Consider the following 26,645-nt stretch of genomic DNA (forward strand, 5'->3'; position numbering starts at 1 on the left):
GCAGAGCTAACTAAGGCACATTTCCTGACCTGAAGCACTTACTGTTCGTTGAGTATTCTGTGGACCACCCTGGAACTCCCAGTGTGTTCTGTCACTGTCTTCAGAGTCAAGGAGCTGGGAGAGTGTTGGAGACTTCGGAGACTCGGATGCTGAAATTACGCAAGGAAAGGGAAAGCAAAGTCCAGGACGGTGCTGAAAGCAGGAAGATCCCCAAGAGCTGGTGCTGGGGAAAGCTGCCTCTGCGTTTGCCCCACCATCCGCCTCCTAGTGTTCAGGGAGAGATTACAGGGCTCATCAACATGAATATTTTCTGCTTTCTCTGCAAATTGCATTTGTTCTGAAAAGGTTCTACCAATTTCCATTCCCATTAACAGTGGTACTGGCATTCCTAGGACCTGTCCTCATAGGATTAAAGTGCCCCAGTGTTGTTTGGACTTGTATGTCTTTGATGCTTAATAGACTCATGACTTTTATGACACTAGACGGGCCTTTTCTTGTCCTTGTGTTCCATTAAAATTTTTCTTACTCCAGCATATTCTTGCTTTTAAACTTATTTTAACTGCAGTTTTGCCAGAAAACTTCAAAAAGACAGTATGTCACTTTTTCTTGGCATCAGATCTGGTGTTAGAAGCTAATAACATGTAGTGAACTCATAATTTCTTTAGAATAAAATTTTTGGATTCTAAAGTATAAAATCTCCACTTTGGATCAACACAAGTGCCATGTAGTACTCCCAAGGGGTCTTGAACAAAGAGCTGTCATGGAGAGGGAGGTGTGGACAGCTTCCTGGAAGAGAATATAGCCAGTGCAACCTTGGAGGAGGAGTAAGATATAAGTGGAGAAAAGGGGATAGGTAAGACTCAAACAGGAGGAGGGAGAGAGCTGTCCAGGCTGTGTTTCAGGGGAAGTCACCAGTGGGGTTCTGCTGCAGTCTCCTGAGGTTTGGTGCATCCAACGCATTGCCACTACTTCCCTTTCCCTTTGAACTCAGGGTTGCAAGAGCTTGGTGAGGAGAGACTGGGCTGATAATAGGGGGCTTTACCTCACCTTTGGGAAATTCCGATTCTATCCTGAAAGCAGACTGCAATTACTGTGAGATTTTAAACAAGAAGAAGCTGTGCTTGTGTACACTTCACAAACAGGACTAACAGGCAGTGATGTGACTTCAGAGCAAACATTGTTGCATACACGTAAGACTGCATTTTAATATCAAACTTACATGCTGGCTCAAAGATTTGTTTAATTTGCTACAAAAATGAAGAATAAGCCCAAGAAACAACAGAAGTTTCTGTGCTCCAAGGTTTTATCTTTGAATGTTTGGCTGATTTGTATTTTGCTTAGCTGTTATTCTAGTCTGTAAGTAAAAGTGTAAGTGATTAAGCTGGTAAACCTAGGACAGAAATCTCATTCAGAAATCAGGAATTTTAAGGTTTGGAGAAAGAGGTAAGAATGACTATTTGAAGGTTATATATACTGTGTGTATTATGTATTTGTAAATGTCATTATTAAAGAACCAGGAGGAAAATCATCTGTACTAAAGAAAACTTTTTTTTTTTTTAAGATTGATTTATTTATTTGAGAGGCAGAGTTACAGACATAGAGAGGGAGAGATAAAGAAGACTTCTACCTACTGGGTTACTCCCTAAATGGACACAAGGGTCAGAGCTGGGCCAATCCAAAGCCAGGAGCTTCTTCCAGGTTTCCCACTTGGGTGCAGGGGTCCAAGGACTTGGGCCATCTTCCACTGCTTTCCCAGGCCATAAGCAGGGAGCTGGATTGGAAGTGGAGTGCCCGCAACTCAAACTAGTGCCCATATGGGCTGCCAGAGCCACTGGCTGAGGCTTAACCTATTATGTCACCTCTCTGGCCCCAAGAAGCTGTTTGATTTGCTCCTGTCTTAACTTTTGTTGCCAGGTTACCAGAATCCTTTGTGTGGGTCTCACTTTCAGACCCAGTATAGTGAAGAGGTGTGCCAGGTAGGGACACCTCTGCCTCTCCTGCACACAAGCAGATCCGTTGCCTTTCCTTTCTGGTTCTGTAAGCACTTGGGTCTCATAGAAGGGAGCGGTTGCTGTACTGGATCCTGTCTCTGTTCCTGTCATCTCAGCATCTTACTGTGGTGCCTGCAACCCAGGCACAATGTCTGAAGAGTACACAGACTGTTGGCACTGAGTAGCGTTGGGATGAAACTGTTGAAGGAGATAATACTTTTCACTTTTTCTCTACTATCTTTAAAAAATTTCAATAAGCATGTAATTTACTGATTTAAAAAAGATAGCTTTGGCAAAGATGACTACAAATGGGAGACTCCTGTGTTAAAGAACAGTTTTTTGAGGGTAACATGAAAATTACTTCAACCATCATTAATTTGTTAGTAATATTTTTGTTTCTTATGTCTGTTTTCCTAACCTTTACTGTAAAAAGTAATCACTTGCTTTTCATTTTCCCATGTGAATATATTTATTTACTCTGCTAGGTTTCATTCATTCATTCATTCATTCATTCTTCTAAGAGGCAAAAGTCTCCCATTGATTTGTTCACTCACAAAATGCCCACAATGGCTAGGACTGGGCTAGGCAAAGCTGGGAACTGGAAACTCAATCCCAGCCCCCCACATGGTTAACAGGGACCCAGCCGTTTGCACCAGTACCTGCTGCTCCCAGGTGTGCGTTAGCAAGTAGCTGGAATCTGGAGCTGGAGCTAGAAATCAAACCCAGGTGCTCTAATATGGGATGTAGGTGTCTTGACCACTGGATCAAAGCCCACCCCTCTGCTAGGATTTCTCATAGCTGATCCTTCTATGTGTTAGTTTACCTTTTAATTTCACTGTGATAACATCTGGTATACCCAGTTTTACCTGGTTACTTATTTTTACTCTTTTAAGAAATTTGCTTCTTTTTAGGTCTATTTTTCGTATTCTTTGATGATAGATGAATAGGAGAGGATTAACTCAGACTCTGCCATTGTTTTTCATTCAGTGCCGTTGTGATGGCTCTTTAAGAGAGAAGGATGAAGCTGAAATCTAAACTAAATTTTTATTTTATTGACTTGTTTCTTGCATGTCTTTGTCAACACAGATATTTGTGAGATAATTTTAATCACATCTTAGATTACAGTATAAATTCTGTTTATTGTTTAATTTCTATTTCATTAAAAAATTAAATTTATTTATTTGAACTTGGAAAAACAGAGAAAGAGAAACAGTCTGGTGGCTTACTCCCCAGATGCCTATAACTGTTAGGACTGGGTCAGGCAGAAGCCAGGAGCCAGGAACTCATTTTATTTCATTTTAGTCATGAGCATGTTACTTCTGTTTCTAGTGATTGGATTTCAAGGGTAATGAATCCAGGTACTTTGGGGCTAAGGATTGTACAGATGTCTGCCCTCAGAACCCTGGAAGTCTTAATTTGGGAGAAAAGGCCAACCAGGTATAGAGTTCATCGCAGTATTTCGATCAGTAGCAGAAAGCAGAGGCATTTTTAGAAAGACGGGTGCCCACGTGTGAAGAACGCAGCTGAGGGATGAGACAAAAGCAGTGGTCCTGTGTCTTCTGAGCTTCAGGATCTTGACATGCAGCCCGCAGAAGATCAGGTGTCCATGCAGGGAGTCGAGGAGGTGGTGCAGTGCCTGCTACCTAACTGTGGTTACAGCCGATGGCAGCAGATGACTGAGAAAGTCTGTTCAGGAGGAGCCTCCTGGGTCTCAGGCAGGCGAGGAGTCAGGGAACGTGGCTTCAAGTGCAGGCCCCGCTCTCCAGCGTTCGCCTTTGGTGAACTCAGAGTGTCTGGCCCTGGGATACCACATGTGGAAAATGGCAGGCTCAGACAAGTACTCCCTATAATAATTCAGTTAGTTTCTGAACACTGAATTCTCCGTTCAGGCTCAGCTGCCAGGTGCAGCTTTATGTCCCAGTGGTTTGCCTGGGACTGTCCTGTTACCCTCTGTTAGGGTGAAAAGGAAGCATCTCAGGGACACTTCACAGCTAGTCCTGAATTCCAGGCCCAAAGCAAACAGTAATGATGTGGCGATTGAGAAACCACTACAGTGTTTAAAATTTTTTGTTTCATTTTATTTAAAAGGCAGAGAGACAGTGAGGTGTTCCATTTGCTGGTTCACTCCCCCAAATGCCCACCACAGCTAAGTCTGGGCTAGGCTGAAGCCAGAAGCCTGGAGCTCAACTTGGTTCTCCCACTTGGGTAGCAGGGACTCAGCTACTTGAGTCGTCACTGCTGTCTCCCAGAATGCACATGAGCAGGAAGCTGAAATCAGGAGTGGAGTTGGCACTGGAACCCAGGCACTCTGATCCGGGTGGCAGGCTTTCCAAGTGGCTTCTTCAGCACTGCGCCAAATGCCCACACCCACGATAGCATTTATAGAGTTAACTCTCAGGCAAGCTTTGTGATGCAGCAGGTTAAAACACCTCCTGCAACTCTGAGTCCCGGCTGCTCCATTTCCAGTCCAGCTCCCTGCTAACGTACCTGGGAATGCAACAGTGCTTGGGCCTCTGTACCCACATGGGAGACCCAAATGGGAGTTACAGCCTCCTGGTGTCAGCCTGGCCCAGCTCTGGCCTTTGTGGCTATTTGGGGAGTGAACCAATGGATGGTAGATCTCTGTGTATGTATGTGTGTGCTGATGTGTCTTTCTGTTTCTGTCTCTCCCTCTCCAACTCAAATAAATAAATAAATAAATACATCTTGAAAAACAAAAAGAGTTAACTATGAATTAATCTGCTTTCTCCCAGTGGATGCCTTTCTGCTAGATGCTAGAGATGAATGGCTGGGGTGAGGTTCAGAAATGCAACTCGGGTGGGAGGTGTTACTTCTTTCATAATGAATTTTCTAAATTGTGTTTCTGCCCTAAATTCTTTAACCGCCTGCCCAGCACTCATGGAGACAGAGCCTGTGTTGCCACAGTGAGCCATTTGTGTCATACGCTCCCTACATAGCTTTATGGCTTGGGGCATGTCCATCATTGACCTCTCTGCGCTGTTTCTTCATAAAATGGATATAATTACCCTGGGCTGCTTGGGAGTAGAGAATGAGCATGTGTCAGAACGAGTCCTGCTTTCTTGGAGGCCTCCCTAGGGAGAGTTGTGCTGACAAGGGAGGGTAAAGCGGAGCAGGCATGTGAACTATCTGCAGTGTGTGTCTTAAGGAAATGCTAAGGCAATGTGGAAAGACTTCATATGTTTATGTTTTTCTTCTCCGTCTTGGCCCTTGATGGCGTTTTAAAATTGCTGAGTGGGTCACTGTTGATATGAATATTAATTACATGATTGATGATTTGGTTATTAATTGAAGGAACTTTATATCCACCCATTGGTTCTCATTGACACTACTTTTCAGATCTTTTCCTAAACTAAATTTAAATGTGTGTTTTCAGTTGCACTTTCTTAAATTCATTTTGGAACTTAATACTCAAATGAGAAAACCTTGCTATCCTTGATAAAGCCTTATGTGACCGTGCTTCCTACCTCTGATGTAGGAGGCCCCTAGTTTCCTGCACACTGCTCCTTTTCCAGTTAGACGACAGGGTCTAGGGTGGAAATGTTCCCTCTGTGTCACTGACAGAGACCAGCTAAAGCAGTCCATGGGGGCAACCTATTACACCATCATAACAATGGGGAATCTGCATTGGGCTCTTGCAGAGCTCATTTTATGTGGATCAGAGGCAATTTTCCTGGCATATCTCATGCAAATGCAATCATACAGAGCACACATCTTTTTCCTTCTTGCCCCGGAGAATGTCTGTTCCACCAGACTCTCCCTTCCTCCCAGGCACGGATGCAGTTTCCGTGCCTTGAGCCTTCGATGCCCCTAGCACCTCAGGTGTGCCCTCCAGAGTGTGGGTCCGGGAACTCACATGGTGATGGTCCTCACATTTAGCCTAAATCTCTGTGCGAAGAGGGTAGTGAAAAGGGGAGAATGCCCAGGGGGACGTGGATGCAGCTCAGGAAGGGATAAGCAGGGATAGCAAGCTGTGCTTTGCCAGGGCAGCCTCACCTGCTGCTGCTTGGTCACTGCAGTCTTGAGCGGAGATGGGGTACTTGGATGTCAGCACTGAATGTAAACAAAAAACACATCTGTGAATGAGGGACTGTGAGCAGCTATGTCAGTTATCTTTATGAAGTAATGATTCCAGTCCCATAAATACTGCCGATACTGCTAATCGTATCATCATGAGTGCTCTGTGTTTTGAGGGACATTCTTTGATTTCATTTTAATTAGGAGGTTTAACACAAGAGCAGCTCCCTGGAAGGGGCCTGGCACTTGTTGAATTTTGGCTTATTTGGCGAATTGAATGGAGATTGATGTAGGCAGGTAGTTAGTATTCAAGGGGGTCATATTGCATTCCCAGATCACACTTTACTTTTTAGCAACAGAATGCTGGGTTTCTTTTTTATTTCTTTTCTTCTTCTTCTTCTTCTTCTTCTTCTTCTTTTTTTTTTTTTTTTTTTTTTTTTTTTTTTGACAGGCAGAGTTAGAGACAGAGAGAAAGGTCTTCCTTCCCTTGGTTCAGCCCCTCAATGGCCGCTATGGCCGGCGCACTGCGGCTGGTGCGTTGTGCTGATATGAAGCCAGGAGCCGGGTGCTTCCTCCTGGTCTCCTCTGCGGGTATAGGGCCCAAGGGCCTGGGCCATTCTCCACCGACTTCCCGGGCCACAGCAGAGAGCTGGACCTGAAGAGGAGCAACCGGGACAGAATCCGGTGCACCAACAGGGACTAGAACCCCGGGTGCCAGCGCCGCAGGCGAAGGATTAGCCAAGTGAGCCACAGTGCCGGACCTTTTTTTTTTTTTTTTTTAAGATTTATTTATTTATTTGAAAGTAGAGTTACAGTAGAGTTACAGAGAGGCAGAGAGAGTGAGATAGATTTTCTATCCACTGGTTTACACCCCAGATGACCACAATGGCTGGAGTTGTGCTGATTCGAAGCCAGGAACCAGGAGCGCCTTCTGGGTGTCCCATGTGGGTGCAGGGGACCAAGGACTTGGTCCATCTTCTACTGCTTTCCCAGGCCATAGAAGAGAGCTGGATCGGAAGTGGAGCAGCTGGGACTCAAACCAGTACTCATGGATGCCAGCACTGCAGGTGGCTGGCTTTACCCACTACACCACAGCACCGGCCCCAGAATGATGGGTTTCTTTTCTCAGAGTTTTGTTTCTAATTTTGAAGGTAACATGCTCATTTAAGAAAAAAATGACAGGAAAAAAAAAATCCCAACATTATTCCAGCTATCTAAACACAAACATCATAATCCTTTGGTGAATTTCCTTTATTTTTTTTACCTTTTTAACATTTATATAAGGTGAACAAGTTTCACATGTTTCTTATGCATAGATTTAGTAGCATAGTGGTACTTCCCCCATACCCTCCCTCCTTCCCACATTACCATCCTCCTTTCTTACTCCCTTCTTCCTTTCTTATCTTTTCTTTTAATTTTTACAATGACACACTTACTTTTTAAACTAGATTTTTAGTTTTATTCTTACTTGAGAGAGAGAAACAGATGGTTAGAGATTTTCCATCAGCTGGCTCACTCCCTAAAACCTTCCATAGCCCAAAGCCAGGAGCTGACACTCATTCTGGGTGGCAGAAACCCAAGTGCTTGAGCCATCATTTGTGGCCTCCCAGGGTGCACATGAGCAGGAAGCTGGACCAGAAGTGGGGAAGCACAATGCAAACCTGGCACTCTGATGTAGAATGGAGGTGTCTCAAGTGCTGAGTTAACCACTGTGACAAATTCCTACCTCATGGTGTTTATTTTTAAGGTGTATTTTTAACATGTGTTATGACCTAATAAAGGTCACACATACACACACACACACAGAGTGTGCTCCTGTCTTATTAAATTATGAAATTCTTTGTGGATTAATAACTTGAAGAATTTGAACACAGTATGGGAAAAAAATTGGCACGCATTGCCCCTGTGTACTAGATGTTTACCAGTTGTGACTCAAACTCTGTTTCTCACGTTCCCCTTTCCCCAGATTGTATTTGGCAATAGGTTGTGTAATACTAGGTCATATTTGATAATGAGCTGTTCAGTTGTAGATCATGGTTTACAGTATTGGTGATTAAGTTTTTAAATGCACTGTAACAGATTATTAATGTACAAAGTAGTGTGTAAAAGCTCATTTGTTTCATTTGTCTGGTTTGATCTCTTGATACTGTAGTATCCAGCATAGAAAAGTCTCAGTGTTTGGATAAGCTGGTGAACTCTGGTTTCTTTTCCTTCATAGCATTTTTCTTTTGATAGGCAGAGTTAGAGACAGAGAGAAAGGTCTTCCTTCCATTGGTTCACACCCCAAATGGCCGCTATTGTCGGTGCTGTGCCTATCCGAAGCCAGGAGCCAGGTGCTTCCTCCTGGTCTCCTCTGCGGGTACAGGTGCCCAAGCGCTTGGGCCATCCTCCACTGCCTTCCCGGGCCACAGCAGAGAGCTGGACTGAAAGAGGAGCAACCAGAACAGAATCCGGTGCACCAACAGGGACTAGAACCTTGGGTGCCGGCGCCGCAGTTGGAGGATTAGCCAAGTGTCCTTCATAGCATTTTAAAAAAATTATTTGTGAGGAAGAGACAGAGAGAGATTGAGCCAAGGAACACTCTTCCATCTGTAAATTCATTTCCCAGGTATCTGTACTGGCAAGAACTGGAGCCATGGCTGAAGCCAAGAGCCAGGAACTCAATCCAGGTCTCCCACATGGGTGGGAGGAACTTAATTCCTTGAGCCATCACCACTGCCTCCCAGGATCTGGAGTCAGGAGCCAGACTGGAAATCAAAGCCAGGCACCCCAATATGGGACTCAGGCATCTTACCAGCTCTCTTACTGCTCACCACACGTCTGTTCCTCTTTGCCTTTAATATGTTAATTTGTCACATTTGCAACCTTAGGGTCTGTGTTTAGTAATTCTAATTCACCTTTATCTTTTCACCTACCACCTTTTAAAAAACTTTATTTTTATTGACAGAGATCTTCCTTCTGCAAGTTCACTCCCTAAGGGCCCTCAACAGCCAGGGCTGGGCTAGGAGCCTGGAATTCAGGCCTAGTCTCCCCTGTGGGTGGCAGAGACTCACCTGAGCCTTCCTCTGCTAGAGCCAAGGGTGAGCATCAGCATCAAGCAGGGCAGGAAGCAGCGCCAAGCACTCTCATCTGGGATGTGGGTGTCTCTGGCAGCTACTTCATCGCTTTGCCACAGTGCCTGCCTCTCTTTCTGCCTTTTACCTTCCTACTTTAAGCACCTCAAACCTGGCCCTTTGGCATTTTATTAATTGCCTGTTGTGTAAATTTGCCATTTAAATGGAAGAGATAAATATTCACATGTATTTCTGTTTCCCTTTATTGTGCCAGTTACTGAATCATTTCACTGCTCATCAGTAATTCCATCTAATGTAATTCCATTCTGAGGGAGTATCTGTCTGAGATACTACCTCTGCAAAACGGGAGTGAGCTGCAGGACAGCCAGGTGGAGCTCCTGCAGAGACAGCAGTGGCCCTTGGCTGGTGATCTTGGTGAATCTTGTAACGAAGCACTGTAACGTTGCACCTTTGTTGTTGTTGTTTTTTTTAATTTTTTTAATTTATTTTTTATTTTTTGACAGGCAGAGTGGACAGTGAGAGAGAGACAGAGAGAAAGGTCTTCCTTTGCCGTTGGTTCACCCTCCAATGGCCGCCGCGGCCGGCGCGCTGCAGCCGGCGCACCGCGCTGATCCAATGGCAGGAGCCAGGAGCCAGGTGCTTTTCCTGGTCTCCCATGGGGTGCAGGGCCCAAGCACCTGGGCCATCCTCCACTGCACTCCCTGGCCACAGCAGAGAGCTGGCCTGGAAGAGGGGCAACCGCACCTTTGTTTTAGAATCAAGTCTCCTGTTATGTCCTGAAGTAGGAATATTTACAGACATTCTATACATGCACAGCTTCAAAAATCTTTCTAGGGAAGTTTTCATAGATATTTTAATGTTACTTATCTCTAGCGTTTAGAGGTCTTTGAGTGGTTGGGAGCTGGCCCTGGTTTGAGGCCAGAAGTCTGACAGCACCCCGTCTTGGAAGCTGGAGGTGCATGATGGGGGGCACTGCATCTTTTCTGGTGGATGTGCTGTGGAGCACATCCCCTCACCCAGCCCCTTCCCATGTCCTCACGTGTAAGCAGTAAAGTGCTCTTTATGCCCTTGGCACAAAGAAAGTTTCCTATGCCACATTCATCGAGTTCCTTGAATTATTTATTGTCTTCACTTCCTTACTTCTCACTGATTTCTTAAAAAATGAATTTTTTCCATTTTTCTCCTTGTTCACTTATTGTAGAAACTAGGTAAATAAGGAATCTATCAAATGAGCACCTGTTTATATTGTATCTGGAATTTGGGGTGAAGGTCATGGGTAGGGATGAGGGGGTAACAACACAGATGATATTTAAAGCCGCAGGCACCTGTAATGCCACCAGACAGGTACTGGTTACTGTGCACATATCCCCTCTACAGTTTCACTATTCTGTCTTTATTCAGCTGCACAGACGGCTGTGATGTAGCCGGGCTAGTACCCTGCTGTCTGTAGTAAGATGTTTACTCCAGTGTTTGCATGCCTGCTGCTCACCATCATGCACCCTGTGCTCACATATATCCTAATAGCAAAACTCTTCATATTTCCTTCTGAAAATTAAGGAAAAAATGTATGAGAAGTAAACCAGGTAAACCCTGGGGTCACCAACTTTTAAATGGAGATAACCAATGATACTGAGTACCAGGCAAAAAGAAAGACAAGAGCAAATGAGGAGACCATGTATATCACAGAGGAAGGGAGAGAGTGTGTAGGAGGAGGCCAGTGTGCAGTGCACAGATGCTCCCAGAGCTAGAGTGACAAGGGTTCCTCCTTCAGCACTCCTGGGGACTTGAATCTTACCATGAGGCAGTTCTACTCTCTATATCCTCAATCTTTTTTAAAAATAAAATATTTATTTATTTATTTGAAAGGCAGAGTTACAGAGAGGCAGAGGCAGAGAGAGAAAAAGGTCTTCCATCTGTTGGTTCACACCCCAGATGGCTGCAACAGCTGGAGCTGAAGCCAGACGCTTCTTCTGGGCCTCCCACGTGGGTGCAGAGGCCCAAGGCCTTGAGCCATTTTCTGCTGCTTTCCCAGGCCATTGCAGGGAGATGGATTGGAAGAGGAACAGCCAGGACTCCAACTGGCACCTATATGGGGTGCCGATGCTACAGATGGGGGCTTTATCCTGTTGTGCCACAGCACTGGCCCAGCAATTCTTCTAAAAGAGCTGTTACTGCTTCATCTTTTTACCTGCCTGCGTCTCCCTATACCTCGAGATGCCCCTGAGAAAGAGACTGATTCCTTAAATGTTCCTAGTACCAGTTGTGTGGCCTGTGCTCAGAAGAGAATGCAGAGTGGTAGGTATGATTTAGGAGTGAGGAGGAAGGGTAGCATTATCAGAAAAATGGCAGTGAATTCCTCTGTGATAGACCTTGAGTGATGAGAAGATTTTTGCCAGTAGAATTTAAGCTGCAGCCTTTGTAGATGGGATTCCTGTTCTGGCCCAGTGGATCCACCTTGGACTGTAAAATTAAACATGGAACGAGGAAGTTTTTTATGTGCACTGCTCTTTCAACAGATGGAGGTGACATGCTGTAAATTAGTATTGCTCTTCTGTTTAATTCTGCTGCTTTTTACCATATTTAATGATGCTCAGTCAGGTTTGCTGGTATTTAAGAGACTTGCTAATCATTTGCAGCATGTTTGCTATTTAAGTTAACCCTAAGCACTAGGTTCTAAGGTGTTACTGATCTGTTATAATGTGACACACATGGATGGACATGTTTATTTTCTGCCAGTTGTACAATACGTGCAAAGCATGTATGAGTATTTCTGTCCTCTGCTGGTCAGTGCCAGTGTTTCCATCACACCTCAAACAGGTTGGTGCTATAAACAAAGATGCGGAGAGCAAGAGAGAGAGGGGAAACATACAGGAAGGATGACCCTTGTGACTGGAAAATGTGTTAATGAATTTAGTTGCCCACTGTGGACCCCATCCACTTTTACCCATCATTCAGCTGTGGCCTCTCACTTCCCAGTTCCCAGTGGCCCATCTGTGTTTTAAAATGAATAGAAAACACCGAATTGTTGTTATAGTCAAGATGTAATAGGAGTAGTGACATTTAAGTTGCTAAGAACCTGTTATTTAAAAATGAATATTTAAAAAAAACCATTAAAATACAGGAAGCATAAGAGATGGTTTAGAAGAGAAATACTGATGGTGAAGATTGAGCCTTTCTAAGTCACTTTTACCTGTTCTGTTTTCTACTGGCTTTCAGTTCACATAACTTCACATATCCCAAGAAGGACAATTCTACAGTAAACCATTTCCTAACGCAAATACGGGGTGGCAAGAAACAGTTTTTATCTTGATGGGCTCAGGGTGTGGGCCCTCCAGATAGAGAATTGATTTGGATTTCTGTGATGTTATGAGAAATGGTGAAAGCATCTGGTGTTTATAAGAACTCTCTTGAATTATGCTTTATGGTAGTGTATAAAGTATTCTTTGAAGCAATCAGTTGCGGGTTTTTGTTGTTGTTGTTGTTTTTTCTGAGCTGGGCAGGTGTGCGTTTTGGCTCAGTTGCTTGGTTTTTTTTCCATCTTATGAAGGGCATTTGGGCCTTGGCTGTGGCCACATGGGCTGTCATCCCTCACTGTTGCTATAAGCAACAGTTAGCAGTTATTCCACTTGAAGGTTTACAGTAGGAATTGGAGGGTGCAGAGTTCTGGAATGTAAAAGGCAACCATAACAATCTGATGGTAGAAGTATCTCGAAAGCTCCAAAAGCAGGTTCCTTTAGGTTGTGCTCCACAACCATTACATATGCCACAAAAGATGAGGAAGAAGGGTGGGGCAAAACAGTTGGCATTTATCTGACTGCGCATCCCCAGACTGCGCGAGCTCCACAGCGCTTGCCTGGCCCTGCATTCTGCAGGCAAACACCCCGGAATGTTCCAGCCTTTAAATAGCAGCAAGTCCTCTAAAATGATGCTGCGTGCTGCAAGAGGAATGAAAGCGGCTGCCTTGGAGGCAGGAAGCCGGCAGGCGAGATGCTTAATTATTGTGGAAGTAAGTGCTTGTTACGTTGAGCGGAGAGTGCAGCCAGCCGGGTCCTCCTTGGTGTCAGAGTGTGATTTGTAGACAATGCCACCCTGTCATCTTTCCAAGCACGCATTTGGCAAGAATTTAAAGGCCACCTCTTGTGTAATGTGTGGAGTTTTGGAGAAGGATCGTCTGCCTGTCTTTTCAGGATGTACGCAACCGTGCAGGATTTTGTACTCAGAATCCCTGCCTGCCGCCTCCAGCCTGCCATGCTGGTGAGGAAGTTGGCGTCCCTGCCCGTCACCTGGAAGGATGGTCACAGTTCTCTGTGACCCCTGGGGAACATGGCAAGGGCTCCCCAGCAGCATTTTGCTTCCGCACTCTTCGTAAATTAGCACTGATGTGGTGGAGCCGGCTGCAGTGCTCAAGGAAATGCAGGCATTTTGTTAATTAGGAAACACTTGCAGCTTTAAGAGTAGATGACGCTCAGGAGAGCTTGGGAAGAGATGGTGGTTCGTGCCGGATTCATCCTGAGATCTTCCCGTCGGGGTAAGTAAGAAAGTACAGGGAGGTGCAGACGAGTGCCAATGGATAGAATGGCTCCCGGGGAAACCCTGTTTATTTTCCTTCTGCTGTATTTGTCTTGCCAACTATGTAAAGCCTTTGTAAGGAAAGAGAAAACAAGCATTGATTTTGAAATGTGGAAGAACTTACAAAGTGAATGTGGCAGCATATTCAGTATAATGATTTTTCAATTTTTAGTTTTGTCAGAAACCTGTGTTGCTCTGATTACCTGAGTCATTTGGTTGTGTCTCAAACTTCTCACCTTTGTTAGAGATCATTGGAGCCAAACTCTGCTCCTGGGGTAGAAACCTTTATCCCCTGTTCTGTGAAGCAGCTCAGCTCAATTAAACTGAAGTATTCATGTTAAGTGTTTTTTTTTTTTTTTTTTTAATGGAAGTGATGGGTTTTACTAAATAATTGTCCTTCCCTTCAAATCTTCTTCACTAAAGATAAGGATTGTGAATTGTGAGCCACAGTCTGTTATTGAGTCTCTTAATTTGCCTGTGTCTGGCCCCTGCAGTTGCATATTTATTTTTAGATGTATTTATCAAGGGTTAATGCACACTGTCCTTTTCTGTTTTAGAGAAAGCATGGGATCACGCCAGTCACAGAGTCCCAGTAAGACAAGTTCTGTTCAGTTTCTTCTGAAAGAAAGCCATCTCCTGAAGTGAAGCGAAGGAGCTCTGTGGATTATAGTGTTCTGAAGATCTGGATTTTCAGTCATTTGAAAATAAGGTGTCATTTTTCCTTTTAAATGAAAAAAATCAGATCTCATGCCACTGTTATATTTTCTGGAAGCCGTTGTCCCAGAGGGAAGCGCATGTTAAAGGAGCAGACGTGATGGTCCTTTCTGCAGGGATTTCAGTCTGATCGCGTTGACATCATGACCAGCCTGAAGCGGTCACAGACGGAAAGGCCTGTGGCCACTGACAGGGCCTCCATTGTCGGCTCAGACGGCGCCCCCAAAGTCCACACCGATGACTTCTACATGCGGCGCTTCCGGTCCCAAAATGGCAGCTTAGGATCATCAGTCATGGCTCCCGTGGGGCCTCCCCGGAGCGAAGGCTCGCATCATATAACCTCGACCCCTGGAGTCCCAAAGATGGGGGTCAGGGCAAGGATTGCAGATTGGCCCCCGCGAAAGGAAAACGTAAAAGAATCGAGCCGTTCTAGCCAGGAAATAGAAACCTCCAGTTGCCTTGAGAGCCTGTCCTCCAAAAGCAGTCCCGTGAGCCAGGGAAGCTCTGTGAGCCTCAACTCCAGTGACTCAGCCATGCTGAAGAGCATACAGAACACGCTGAAGAGCAAGGCGAGGCCGGCGGAGAGCATGGACTCCCGATTCCTGATGCCTGAAGCCTACCCCAGCTCGCCTAGGAAAGCTCTTCGCAGAATCCGGCAGCGGAGCAATAGCGACATTACCATAAGTGAGCTTGACGTGGACAGCTTTGATGAATGTATCTCACCCACATACAAGAGTGGGCCATCACTGCACAGGGAATATGGTAGCACATCTTCAATTGACAAGCAAGGGACATCCGGAGACAGTTTTTTTGATTTGTTAAAGGGCTACAAAGATGACAAATCTGACCGAGGTCCAACCCCAACCAAGCTCAGTGACTTTCTCATCGCCGGTGGGGGCAAAGGTTCTGGCTTTTCTTTGGATGTTATAGACGGACCCATCTCACAGAGAGAGAGCCTCAGGCTTTTTAAGGAAAGGGAAAAACCACTCAAGCGACGTTCTAAGTCTGAAACTGGAGACTCATCCATTTTTCGTAAGTTACGCAACGCCAAAGGTGATGAACTTGGAAAGTCCTCCGACCTTGAGGACAACCGGTCAGAAGACTCCGTCAGGCCCTGGACGTGTCCAAAGTGCTTTGCCCACTATGATGTCCAGAGCATACTGTTTGATTTGAACGAGGCCATTGTGAACAGGCACAACGTCATTAAGAGGAGAAACACCACCACAGGAGCCTCGGCAGCCGCCGTGGCATCCTTGGTCTCTGGGCCTTTGTCCCATTCAGCCAGTTTTAGCTCCCCAATGGGCAGCACCGAGGATCTGAACTCCAAAGGAAGCCTCAGCATGGACCAGGGGGATGATAAAAGCAATGAACTTGTCATGAGCTGTCCTTACTTTCGGAATGAGATAGGTGGTGAAGGGGAAAGGAAGATCAGCCTGTCTAAGTCCAGTCCCAGCTCCTTCAGTGGGTGTGAAAGTGCCTTCGAGTCTGCCCTCAGCCCCCACTGCACAAACGCGGGAGTGGCAGTGCTTGAAGTGCCCAAGGAGAACCTACTGTTGCATCTGGATCGAGTGAAAAGGTACATCGTGGAACACGTGGATCTCGGCGCATACTATTACAGGAAATTTTTCTACCAGAAGGGTGAGTGGAGATCCTCTCTGGGAAAATAGTAGATATACTGTATATTAAGATTTTCAGCAGTGTGGTGTTACTGTTTGCGTGAATCCTTTTGATTTCTTATGGTCAAGTAATTAAATGGCTGTTTGCTATAATTTATTTCTTTGTGTAGTATTTGAGTTACTTTCCCCTTTCAAATATACAGCTGTCTTGTATATTAAATATTAATTTTGAATAAAAAACTTGATGTAGTTAGTAAAGATATAGTCTTTGTATAGATTTGCTATATTACTTTTAGGCATAAATGCATGAAGTTGAAAATACTGTAAGGCTTTTTTGATCAAAGTTGCAAAGACAATTTTAATGCTCCCTTTCATATTGGAGCACTTTTGTTCTTAGTACGGAACTCTTCCCTTGCGGCCTCAGTGTTCTTCTCAGTAACAGGGCACTACAGTATGCTTCCAATCCATTTTACAGACTTTCTGTGAGAATGAATTACATGATTTATAAAGGCACAGAGCCAATTATTTTAAGAGTCAAGAATGAAACCTAGGTCTTTAGTTTGAGTAGAAAAGGCACCAAAGAGAAGAGGACTCATAACATGTTGGCTGCTTCCTTTCTGGTTTCTCTAGGGGAGCTGGGGAGTGTGTGTGTGTGTGTGTATCTCCTTAAATGTATATATACTTGGTGTGCTACTTCACAGTTTCATCTCATGCTTTGAAGAAAGGCACTTGTACTTTATTGAAAAGTGAATAGTGTAAGTGAATTGTTGAAGAGCTTCCTAATTGCTTTATGTAGCATGATTAATGAGGGACGAGTTTAAGTCATCCAAGTTTGCAGTCTGGGAAACAGGTTGATCCCCATGGAAGGGTGTCCACTGTGGTCCATTAGTTAGCTCCGTCATCTCTGCAGTCAGGTACCGAGGCCTTGGCAAGAGGCTCCCTGACTGCAAATGACTCCAGCAGTGTTTTGATTTCCCACTTATTGTTTGAGGGGTTTGCATGTTATTTAGATTTATTCATCTGATGAAGTTTAGTTTTACATCTGGTATTCATTATAGCTTTATGACATTGTTCACTTTAGAATACAATTTATCTTAAGATTGTTACATGATGGAACTCATTCTGGAAGGTTTACTGACTGGAAGAATCTTGTCTCATTTCTAAATATCTATGGCACAAGTCCTGGAATCAATATGATAATGAAAATCTTTATTTCATTTTAAACAGTATGATACTTAATTTTGTCACAGCAAGGCTCTGGATTCAGATTTTAGAAACCACATCTCTATTACACTGTCCTGCCAGCTACAGAGTTTTTCAGCCTCACCAACATGGGGTGTGGGACCAGCTAATTCTTTCCTTTGTTGGGATGGGGTGGGAGGTTGTCTGGTGCATTGTGGGATGTTTCCCAGCATCCCTGACCTCAGCCCCCTACATGCCAGCATCTTCTCCCTTCCTCTGGGTTGTGACAGCCTAAAATGTCGCCAGGTGTTGCCAGATGTCCTTTAGGAGGTAACATTGTGTCTGGCTGAGAGTCTCTGCTTTACTGTACTCCGGGAAGTTTTCTGTGGGTGTGTCTGAGCAGTGTATAGGGGAGGCAGTCTTGCAAGCGTTAAACATGAGAGAGAACATACCAGTCATGGGCCTGCTTATGTAGCATGTGGGCTGTTTTCCTATTAGGAAATATCATAATGTTGTAAGGAACATTTTTGAGCACTTACATAGCAGGCTCTGTACTAAGCATTTAATGTGATGCACATTTTCTCAGCTCAGCCTCTTGATGCCCATGAGGTAAGTAGGCAGTTGCTAATCCCATTTTCCAGAGGAGAAAACTGGCACTTAGGTGATATGCTGCCTTGTATCCAGCACCTGTTAGGTCAAGGATCCACCCTTGGTCTGAGGAGAGAGAGCTGTGCTCTTCCTCTCTGTTCCTCAGATCTACTCTGGAAGACTAGAGGGAGAGACTCGCTTACTTAAAGTGTTTACCTTTCAGAAAGGTGAAGTGGAAAGGAGAACACCTAGATTCTAGAGGAATTCTGATCATTTATAAAATTTCATACATTTAAAAGCCACTAATCCAGTAATTGCTAATTTGAAGTATGGGACATAGCATTATACCCAACACAATGGGAACTGGCTAATTGACATTACTGGTTAAATAGCAGAGATGTTAAAATATATGCATATCTGAAATATCTCATTAAGTATTTCATTAGAACATATTAAAAATACATTTACTGCCTGCTGAGGCCAGAGGGTTTTCTCTGACAGCATTCTACTTGTTTGATTCCACACTGCATTATTAGTCTCAAGCATAAGAGCTAAAGTATGGACACCGGCAAGTCTTTCCAAAGCTTTCAGTATTGCTTTCAAAATAATTCAGTTTCATAATTAAAGTAACAAGTTACCTGGCATAAAGGTGTAGGGAGACACAGCTGACTGTCCTTGTGAAATCCAGTTGGTGGGGGCACAAGGTTGCCCACTAGCCTGCTCATGCCCATGGACATTCATCAGTGTGGATTAGAGAGGGAGTGGTCCGTATTGGTTAATCCAGGAACCTCGAACACAGGTGCCTGCTAAGCTAGCTCTTCTTGGGCCACATCATTTAGAATTTTCAATTTGGGCAGGTCATTTGTCACAATGTAAAAGTGTATCAAAAATTGTAACCCTGAATGGTATCAGTTGAAGCAGAAATTAAGCCTGTTCAAGTATGACAGTGGTGTTGTTGTTTTTTGGTTTTAGATTTTATTTATTTATTTGAAAGGTGAAGGTACAGACAGAGAGGGAGACACAGAGAGAGAGGTCTTCGATCTGCTGGTTCATTCCTCAGATGTCCGCAACCAGAGCTGGGCTGATCCAGCCAGGAGCTTCTACCTGGTCTCCCATGCGGGTGAAGGGGCCCAAAAACTTGGGCCATCTGCCACTGCTTTCCCAGGCCACAGCAGAGAGCTGGATCGGAAGAGGAGCAGCTAGGACTAGAACCGGAGCCCATATGGGATGCTGGCAATGCAGGTGGAGGCTTAGCCCACTATCCCACAATGCAGGCCCCTGTATGTTTTAAAAACATATATGTTATCGGTATTTTTTAATATATTTCTCATCCAAAATATTCTAAAATCTGAAAGCTTTTGAGTGCTAACACGATGTTAAAAGTGGAAAATTCCACATACATAAAACAAATACATACATTTGTTTTGTGTACAGAATGACTAAAAATTCTATAGAAAGTCACCTTCAGGGTATGTGTGTAAGGTATATATGAGGCATAAATGAACTGCTTATTTAGACATGGGACCTATTCTGAAAAATAACCTAAATCCAGAACGCTTATGGTCCTTAGTGTTTTTGGATAAGGAATAGTCAGCCTGAGTAGTCCAAAGGTTCTATTTTGTAACTTTCAGTCTACGACTTAGATTCACTGAAATTGCTGCACTAACTCATTTTGCTTGGTCGGAACCTTAAAGCATGTCAGGTCAGATGTGTTCATCCTCTAGCACCGACCTGTAGGGTCACTGACCTGGCTGTCAAGGCAGCCTCTTCATCACCACATAGCTTCCATTCTGCTGTTGGATGCGTTCCTAACTTGATTGTGGCTAAGTCTCCAAGAGAAAACAAAATTTACTGAAGTACACTCAATGACCAAAATTCTAGGTAAAGTTCAGTCCTTTTCAGCTGATAGAGCTGTGACCCCTTGTTAATAGTGTGCTGTTTTTGTAAACTTCATTACTTTGCACATGTAGACTTTAGAGGATATTTGACTCCTACATGGAAGCAAAGTCCATTGCTGGGAAAGGCTGGGCCAGCAGAGCGCTCCGTCGTTTGTGCTCATTAAATAAACAACATGTTACTGAGGACTTTCCGTCTGTCCTTCCTCCTGCCCGCTGCTCTGCCAGCTTGCTAGTGTGTGTGCTCATGTCGAGACTCACCCAGAATGAAGCGGTAGTCGTAATACAGCAGGTGTTTGTAGTGATACTACTTTGTGTCTTGGGCAGACTTCGTGGGATCCTGGGGTGAACCTGTCACTGTGGGTAGAGAGACCCAGACTAGTCAGGAGGGTAACGTTCAGATCACTGCAGACGTGAGTTTAGTTTTTATTTAGATAGTCGCCATAGTCAAAGTAGCCAGGAAATGTGGAAAAGCATGTGGAAAATAACAAAGCCACAGAATACTAATGTTGCCGTGGCTTTCGAGGAGGGATTCTTTCCTAGCCATGACTGATCTTCCTTTCTGTGGCCACACCAGACTTTCCCAGTTTGCGTTGAGAGTACAGTCGCCTTTGAGGCACTTTCTCCCTGAATCCCGTTTGTGAAGACAGTGGAGCCCACGAGTTGCTCTGGCAGTTGTGTTTGCTGCTGCATTGGTCAGCAGTGTAGACAGGCTTGCTGTATGCACGCTAGGATGCCGTGATAAGTGAGGGCATTCCTCTCTTGCCCAGTGGCCTGGACAAACTGCCAGCATGGTCTGAGGAACGTCTGGAAACATTTTCTGCTCCTTAAGAGAGGGAGGATCAATGCTTGTGCACCTGCTTATCCTGCTAACTCTAAACCACCAAGATGGTCCTTGTAACTGTTCTCCTTCCTGCTCCTACACTTGGCACCTGTCCCCACCCCAGCCCCAGCACACTCGCGTATTCACGGGGATGCTTCCCTGCGTGCAGAAACACAGATGAGGTTGATCATATGCTGGGCCCCAGGATTGTTTGAGAAGACCACTTGGATTTCCATTGCTGTTGAACTGCTTTGCTTCTCACTCTCTGGTCATCAGCCATCTTTAACGTCATTCCTTTAGAATATCACACTTAACTTCCTTTTCCTTCCTGTCAGCTTTAGCACCCCAGTAGAATCTCCATTTTGCTATCAAAGGGCTGTTTTTCAAATCAGCATCATTGAGTAGCCATTCTAAGTTTTATTGAGTTTTCTAATAAATGCAGAACACCAGAAAGTAGAACTGAAAAGGAAAATTATCTAGATCGAGAACCAAACAGCCACATCATCTTTACACATCATCTGATATAACAGATAAACTGTTGTTCAAAGCCACACTGCTCCAGAATAATTTTTAATGAAATACACGTTTTTTCCATGGAAGATCAACTTTTTTTTCCAGGAGTTCTTGTGTATATAAGTGTTTTTTAATGAATGAGATAGGAACATGTACAGATGTAAAGCCTTGGATGATAAATTAACTCTGCTTGGGGGCCAGTGCTGTGGCGCAGTAGGTTAAAGCCACCACCTGCCAGTTTGTGTTCTGGCTCCTCCACTTCCAATCCAGCTCCCTGCTTATGGTCTGGGAAAGCAGTAGAAGATGGCCCAAGTCCTTGGGCCCCTGCTCCCACGTAGGAGACCCAGTGTAAGCTCTTGGCTCCTGGCTTCTGGCTTCAGTTCTGCCTAGCTCTGGCCGTTGCAGCCATTTGGGGAGTGAATCAGCAGATGGAAGACCTCTCTCTGCCTCTGCCTTTCTGTATCTCTGACTTTCAAGTGAATAAATAAATCTTAAAAAAAAAAAAAAAATAGGCCGGCGCCGTGGCTCAATAGGCTAATCCTCCACCTTGCGGCGCCGGCACACCGGGTTCTAGTCCCGGTTGGGGCGCCGGATTCTGTCCCGGTTGCCCCTCTTCCAGGCCAGCTCTCTGCTATGGCCAGGGAGTGCAGTGGAGGATGGCCCAGGTGCTTGGGCCCTGCACCCCATGGGAGACCAGGAAAAGCACCTGGATCCTGGCTCCTGCCATCGGATCAGTGCGGTGCGCCGGCTGCAGCGGCGGCCATTGGAGGGTGAACCAACGGCAAAGGAAGACCTTTCTCTCTCTGTCTCTCTCTCTCACTGTCCACTCTGCCTGTCAAAAATAAAAAAAAAATAAAAAAAAATAAAATAATTAACCCTGCTGCGCTGCAGGTGTGCTGTTGCAGGTATCTTTGCACTTCATCATTAGTAAATGGCTTGACCTTAGTTCTTGATATGAGCTTGTCCTCTTGTTTGCAGTGGAGAAACCACTCAGATGCTGTTCATGCAAACAACCTGAGCTCAAATGCATCCCGTACATGTTTTTTATCTTTAAAGAACTCTTGCCCAAAGCATGTAGAACACGTATACCACTCTCCCAAGAGTGTGTGAGGTGATAAGGAGAGTGATTTCCAGGTTATGGGTTAAGAAACCAAATATTTGAGAGGTTAAGTCACTATTCCAGCATTTACAGTCTAGAAGTCTGAGCATGTGGCCCAGTGGTTAAGATGCTGCTAGGGGCACCTGTACCCTGTACTGAAGTGCTTGAGTTTGAGTCACAGGCCTGCTCCTGATTTCAGCTTCCTGGTACTGTGTACCGTGGGAGGTAGTGGTGATGACTTAAGTAATGGGGTCTCTGCCACCTGCTTAGGAGACCCAGGTCATATTTCTGGCTCCTGGCTTTGGCCTGGCCTAGCCCCAGCTGTTGTGAACATCTGGGGAGTGAACCAGCAATGAGAAGACCTCTCTCTGACTTTCAAATAAATAAAAATTTTTAAAACTTTAAGAATTATTACTTCCATTTTAGATAGAAAGAAACAGATGAAGTGGCTTGCCCAAGGGGAAGCAGGAAGCCCAATAAACAGAGGAGGCAGGATGGGGTAGATTGCTCAGGCAGCTCCGGGGAGCTCAGCCTGTTTCTCAGACCTGGGCTGACTTAGTTTATAACAGAACTGTGCTTGAGAAAAGTGTTAATGGTCATGTTGGAAGCCGAGAGTGCTGTAAGGATGGCCTTCAAGTCTGGTTTCTGATGTGCAGAGTTGTGTGCTTCAGGTAGGTGGTGAGCTCCAGCGTCAGCCCATCTGTGCTCTGGGACTGTGTTGTGCTCTGTGCTCTTGAGCCAGCAGCTTCTGCCGAAACACATAGTGTTTATACATGTATTATAACTCCTTGTTTTACCGAGACCCCACAGACTCTGTATGATTAATTTAGAGGGAGTTCTTTAATTGATAGTAAATGTTTCGTGTCAGGGAGTCTTGGGGGCCTTTGTGTTTTCTTGAGGAGCTGACCGAGGTGTATGTTTTGCTGCTCTCTCGGTATCTTCTCGGGACTCCCAGCGACAAGCATGCCATATTGTGGTTTTTCACACTGGCTCCTTTGGAAACGACATCCTCTCCCTCCTTTCCTGTGATGTCCATGTCCCTGCCCTTGAAGGCATTGGGGCTTTCATAGTGTCAGTTGAGGGCGTGTGCTTCAACTTCTGTTTATTCTTAAAATTAAGATAGACTGTCTGAAGGCCATGCCAGCTGAAACTTTATTTGACTTTCTACCAGGTCATCTTTTCAAGATCCAATCATCCAGAAATGGGGTTTGTTTTACAATAAAACTGGTGATCAACATTGCCCTATTATGTCATTCATCTGCCCCTTTGAAAGCGTCATATGAGAAAGGTATTTTAGAACTGGGTGCCTGAAATTATTTGCGGGGAGCTGCCACATGCCTGCCTGCTCTCCTGAGGACAGCTGTGTTGTATGTGTTGTTTTCCTGGAATTCCTGCAAATCTCAGAAACATTTCATGAGCAGCTGTACAGCTGTCATTATTATTAACACATTGGCTTCCACTTTCATCTTTAGTTTCCTGTTCTGTGTTATCAGCATGAGAAATGTATGTCCTTTCTAATCAGCGGCCTCAAAAAAAAAATTGAGTGGGAATGTTAACACTGCAGGGTGCAGAAAGGAGACTCTCCCCTCATGTGAATCATTCCACTTCTATCTTTCTATATCTTACATACGCGCAAGTATCTTCCAGTTTAGTGTTGACAAGAGTGCTCTGCATATTTTTGCAGTAGTTTTAAAAAATCAGCTTGTATATTCATTGACTTATTTATTCAGTTATCCAGCCATTTGAATAATAGTGAACATCTGCTTTGTCCCAGATGCGGTTCCTGGAGAAAGCAAAAACTGACAGTTCCCCTTCTTATTTAGTCTTCATTTAGTGCTACTGAGGTGGATGAGAAGCTGTTGAATTATTTTTTTCCTCCTTTAAAAAAAAATTAAGTCTTCTACAATATCTTCTTCCCTTCTGCCTAGAACTCCATTAGATGGAAGGTTGGACTCCTGGATTAATCATCCATTTTTTTTTTCTTATGTAACTGCACTTTAAAAAAATTTTTTTTTATTTATTTGAGAGGTAGAGTTACAGACAGAGAAAGAGAGAGAATGAGAAAGGTCTTCAGTCTGCTGGTTTATTCCCCAAATGGTGGCAATGGCCAGAGCTAGGCCGATCTGAAGCTAGGAGCCAGGAGCTTGTGCTGGGTCTCCCACACAGGTGCAGGGACCTCAGGACTTGGGCCATCTTCTGCTGCTTTCCCAGGCCCCAGCAGAGAGCTGGATTGGAAGTGGAGCAGCAGGGACATGAAGTGATGCCCATGTGGGATGCTAACGCAGCAGGCAGAGGCTTAGCCTGCTACACCACAGCACTGGCCCTGATAATTGCACTTAATTTTGTTCCATTCTCCATTAGTTTTGTCTTCTGAACAAGGAATTATATGTAGCTCTGTGTGCTCTGTTATCTGATCTTCTCACTGGGTTTTGTTTTTAGCAATCATGTTTTTAATCCCCAAGAACTCATTGTTTCTATTGGTGTTGATGAAAACATGTTAATGTCTTTCAAGAGTGATCTCTATCTTCTCACTTTTCTGTTCAGCCTCTCCTGTTTCTCTGGCTCATGCTGTTGGTTTTCCTTCGTTGTCCAGAGATGTTTATCACATTTATGACTAAAAGCTGCAGTGGCTTAGTGTAAGTGGCATCAATTTCCCCTGTGGCTGGCTCTGTGGGTCTCTTTCTCCAGCTGGCCTCTCATTGGCATAGGAGGGCCGAGAGCCAGCTGGAGAAGTGGTGTATCTCTGCACTGGGAGGTGTCCCTGTGGAGGGAGAGGCAGTGAGCAGGGTGCGATATGGAAAGCCACATTCAGGTCAAGTTGGGAGGGCTTCTGTGCGTTCTGCTCCTGCCTGGGGCTGTGTTGGTCTTCTTTCCTCTCTCGCCCACTTGGCAAACTCCCGCCTGTACTGCAGGCTTGAGAAGCCTTTGCAACCTTTTCCTTGTCAGAGGTGTAGCTCTCCCACCACCGATCCATCTCCCTGCACAACACTCTGTGGGATGCATTGGTTCACAACCAGTCTTAGCACACCCTGAAGGCAAGGATTGTAGATTAGGGGGTTCCACAAATGTTTTATAAATAAGCGAATGTCTGGTAACTATGCAAAGTAGAGGTTCTATTGAGGTGAGGATCCAATTCATCTTGTGTAGCATTAGGTAGAACAGTGAAGACCCTCTGTGTTCATGGCCTTGTGTTATGCTCCAGGCACTGAATCATATGTTGCAGTTCCTTTTCCTCACTCCTCAGGAAATGAGACCACAAACATGTCTGTGTGTGGTCAGGGTGGTTTTGTGGAAACTGACCACGACCACCAATTGATTCCCATAGGCACAAAAAGCCATTACAGAGACTGATTTTTAACTACTGTGTAAATTTTAAAAGACACAACTGATGGTGTGTTTAACACTGTGTAGTTTAACATTCTCTTGAATACTTTTATTATTGACACTTTATTTTTGGACATTTCTTATAGGCCAAAAAAAGGTTTCATTTCCTTGATCACTAGTGAGGTTAATTTATTTTTAAAGCAGTTATTGTTTGGGCGTGTGGCGTAGTGGTTAAGTTGGTGCTTGGTGTAACTGCATGCCCATTGTGGTGCCTAATTTGAGTCCTCTGCTTTGGATAAAGCTTCCTGCTAATGTGTGTACCAGGAGGCAACAGTAATGGTTCAGTACTTGGATCCCTGTCACCCGTGAGGGACGTGGGTTGAGTTCCTGGTTCCTAGTGTTATCCTGGCCCATCTCTGGCTATTTGGTCATCTGGAGAGAGAACCAGCAAATGGAAAATCTCCCTCTTGTGTGTGCCTTTCAAATAAAATGAAAACAAACAGATTTGTAAAATATGTATATAATTTATGTTCATTTGTTATAGATAGTGATGGAATAAAAACAGATTCTGCTTACTCTTTATTTTCTCTATTTCAAAGGATTTTCTTGGTATTTTTTTCTTTACCCATTTAGATTGTGATTTATTAATGTGAACATAACTTCACAATACAGCTTACCTTTTTTAGGCAAATTAGAGTCCTAAATGTGGCTGTTTGGTCTGATGCTATTTTTAAACCCTGCAAACTGCAAGCAGTTTTGGCAAGGGTACACTCCACTTTTTAAGTTACCTATGGAAAGGTTGTAACCTGTAAGTACTGAGCACTTTGTAAATGTGAGCAATTATTCTTATGTAACAATAATTATAAGCTTAGTGCAGTGCTCTGGGACAGAATTCTGGCCTGTGGCCAGTCCTGTGCAAATGTCCCCATCCATTACTCTGTCCTGCTTTTGGTTATGATGCAGAGTCCTAGGCTGTTCAATTCTCATGGAACCTCACCCTTATAATTAGGTCCCCTTTGAGGACCACAGACAAAATATCCAAGTGGTGCTTGTCCCAAAAAGAGCTACAGTTGGTCTCATATTACCTCTGCTTCTGCAAACCTCCATTGTATTTTTAAGTTTGTTTGTTTTGATGGGCAGCTAATGGAGAGACAGAGCTGCCATCTGCTAGTTCACTCCCCGAAATACCTGGGACAGCTAGGGCTGGGCTGAGGTTCAAATC

General features: G+C 44.5%; 2 protein-coding genes across 26 annotated transcripts in view; one reads left to right on the forward strand and one right to left on the reverse strand.

Moving 5' to 3' along the window:
• Positions 1-26,645, reverse strand: part of LOC108175891 (serine/threonine-protein kinase MARK2) — a 657,969-nt gene that overhangs the window by 415,965 nt on the left and 215,359 nt on the right. The window lies entirely within an intron of this gene.
• SIPA1L1 (signal induced proliferation associated 1 like 1) overlaps positions 1-26,645 on the forward strand; it is a 429,087-nt gene that overhangs the window by 268,764 nt on the left and 133,678 nt on the right. For 19 of the 20 annotated variants that reach the window (XM_051826282.2, XM_051826275.2, XM_051826274.2 and 16 more), the window contains one exon: positions 14,227-16,021. In XM_051826282.2, the coding sequence (XP_051682242.1) occupies positions 14,527-16,021 (1,495 nt within the window). In that variant the 5' untranslated portion in view covers positions 14,227-14,526. Of the gene's footprint in view, positions 1-13,179; positions 13,629-14,226; positions 16,022-26,645 lie in introns of those variants that run through there. The other variant, XM_051826286.2, reaches the window with a different exon arrangement.

The sequence above is a fragment of the Oryctolagus cuniculus genome, chromosome 20 (assembly GCF_964237555.1).
Source record: "Oryctolagus cuniculus chromosome 20, mOryCun1.1, whole genome shotgun sequence".
NCBI classification, from domain to species: Eukaryota; Metazoa; Chordata; class Mammalia; order Lagomorpha; family Leporidae; genus Oryctolagus; species Oryctolagus cuniculus.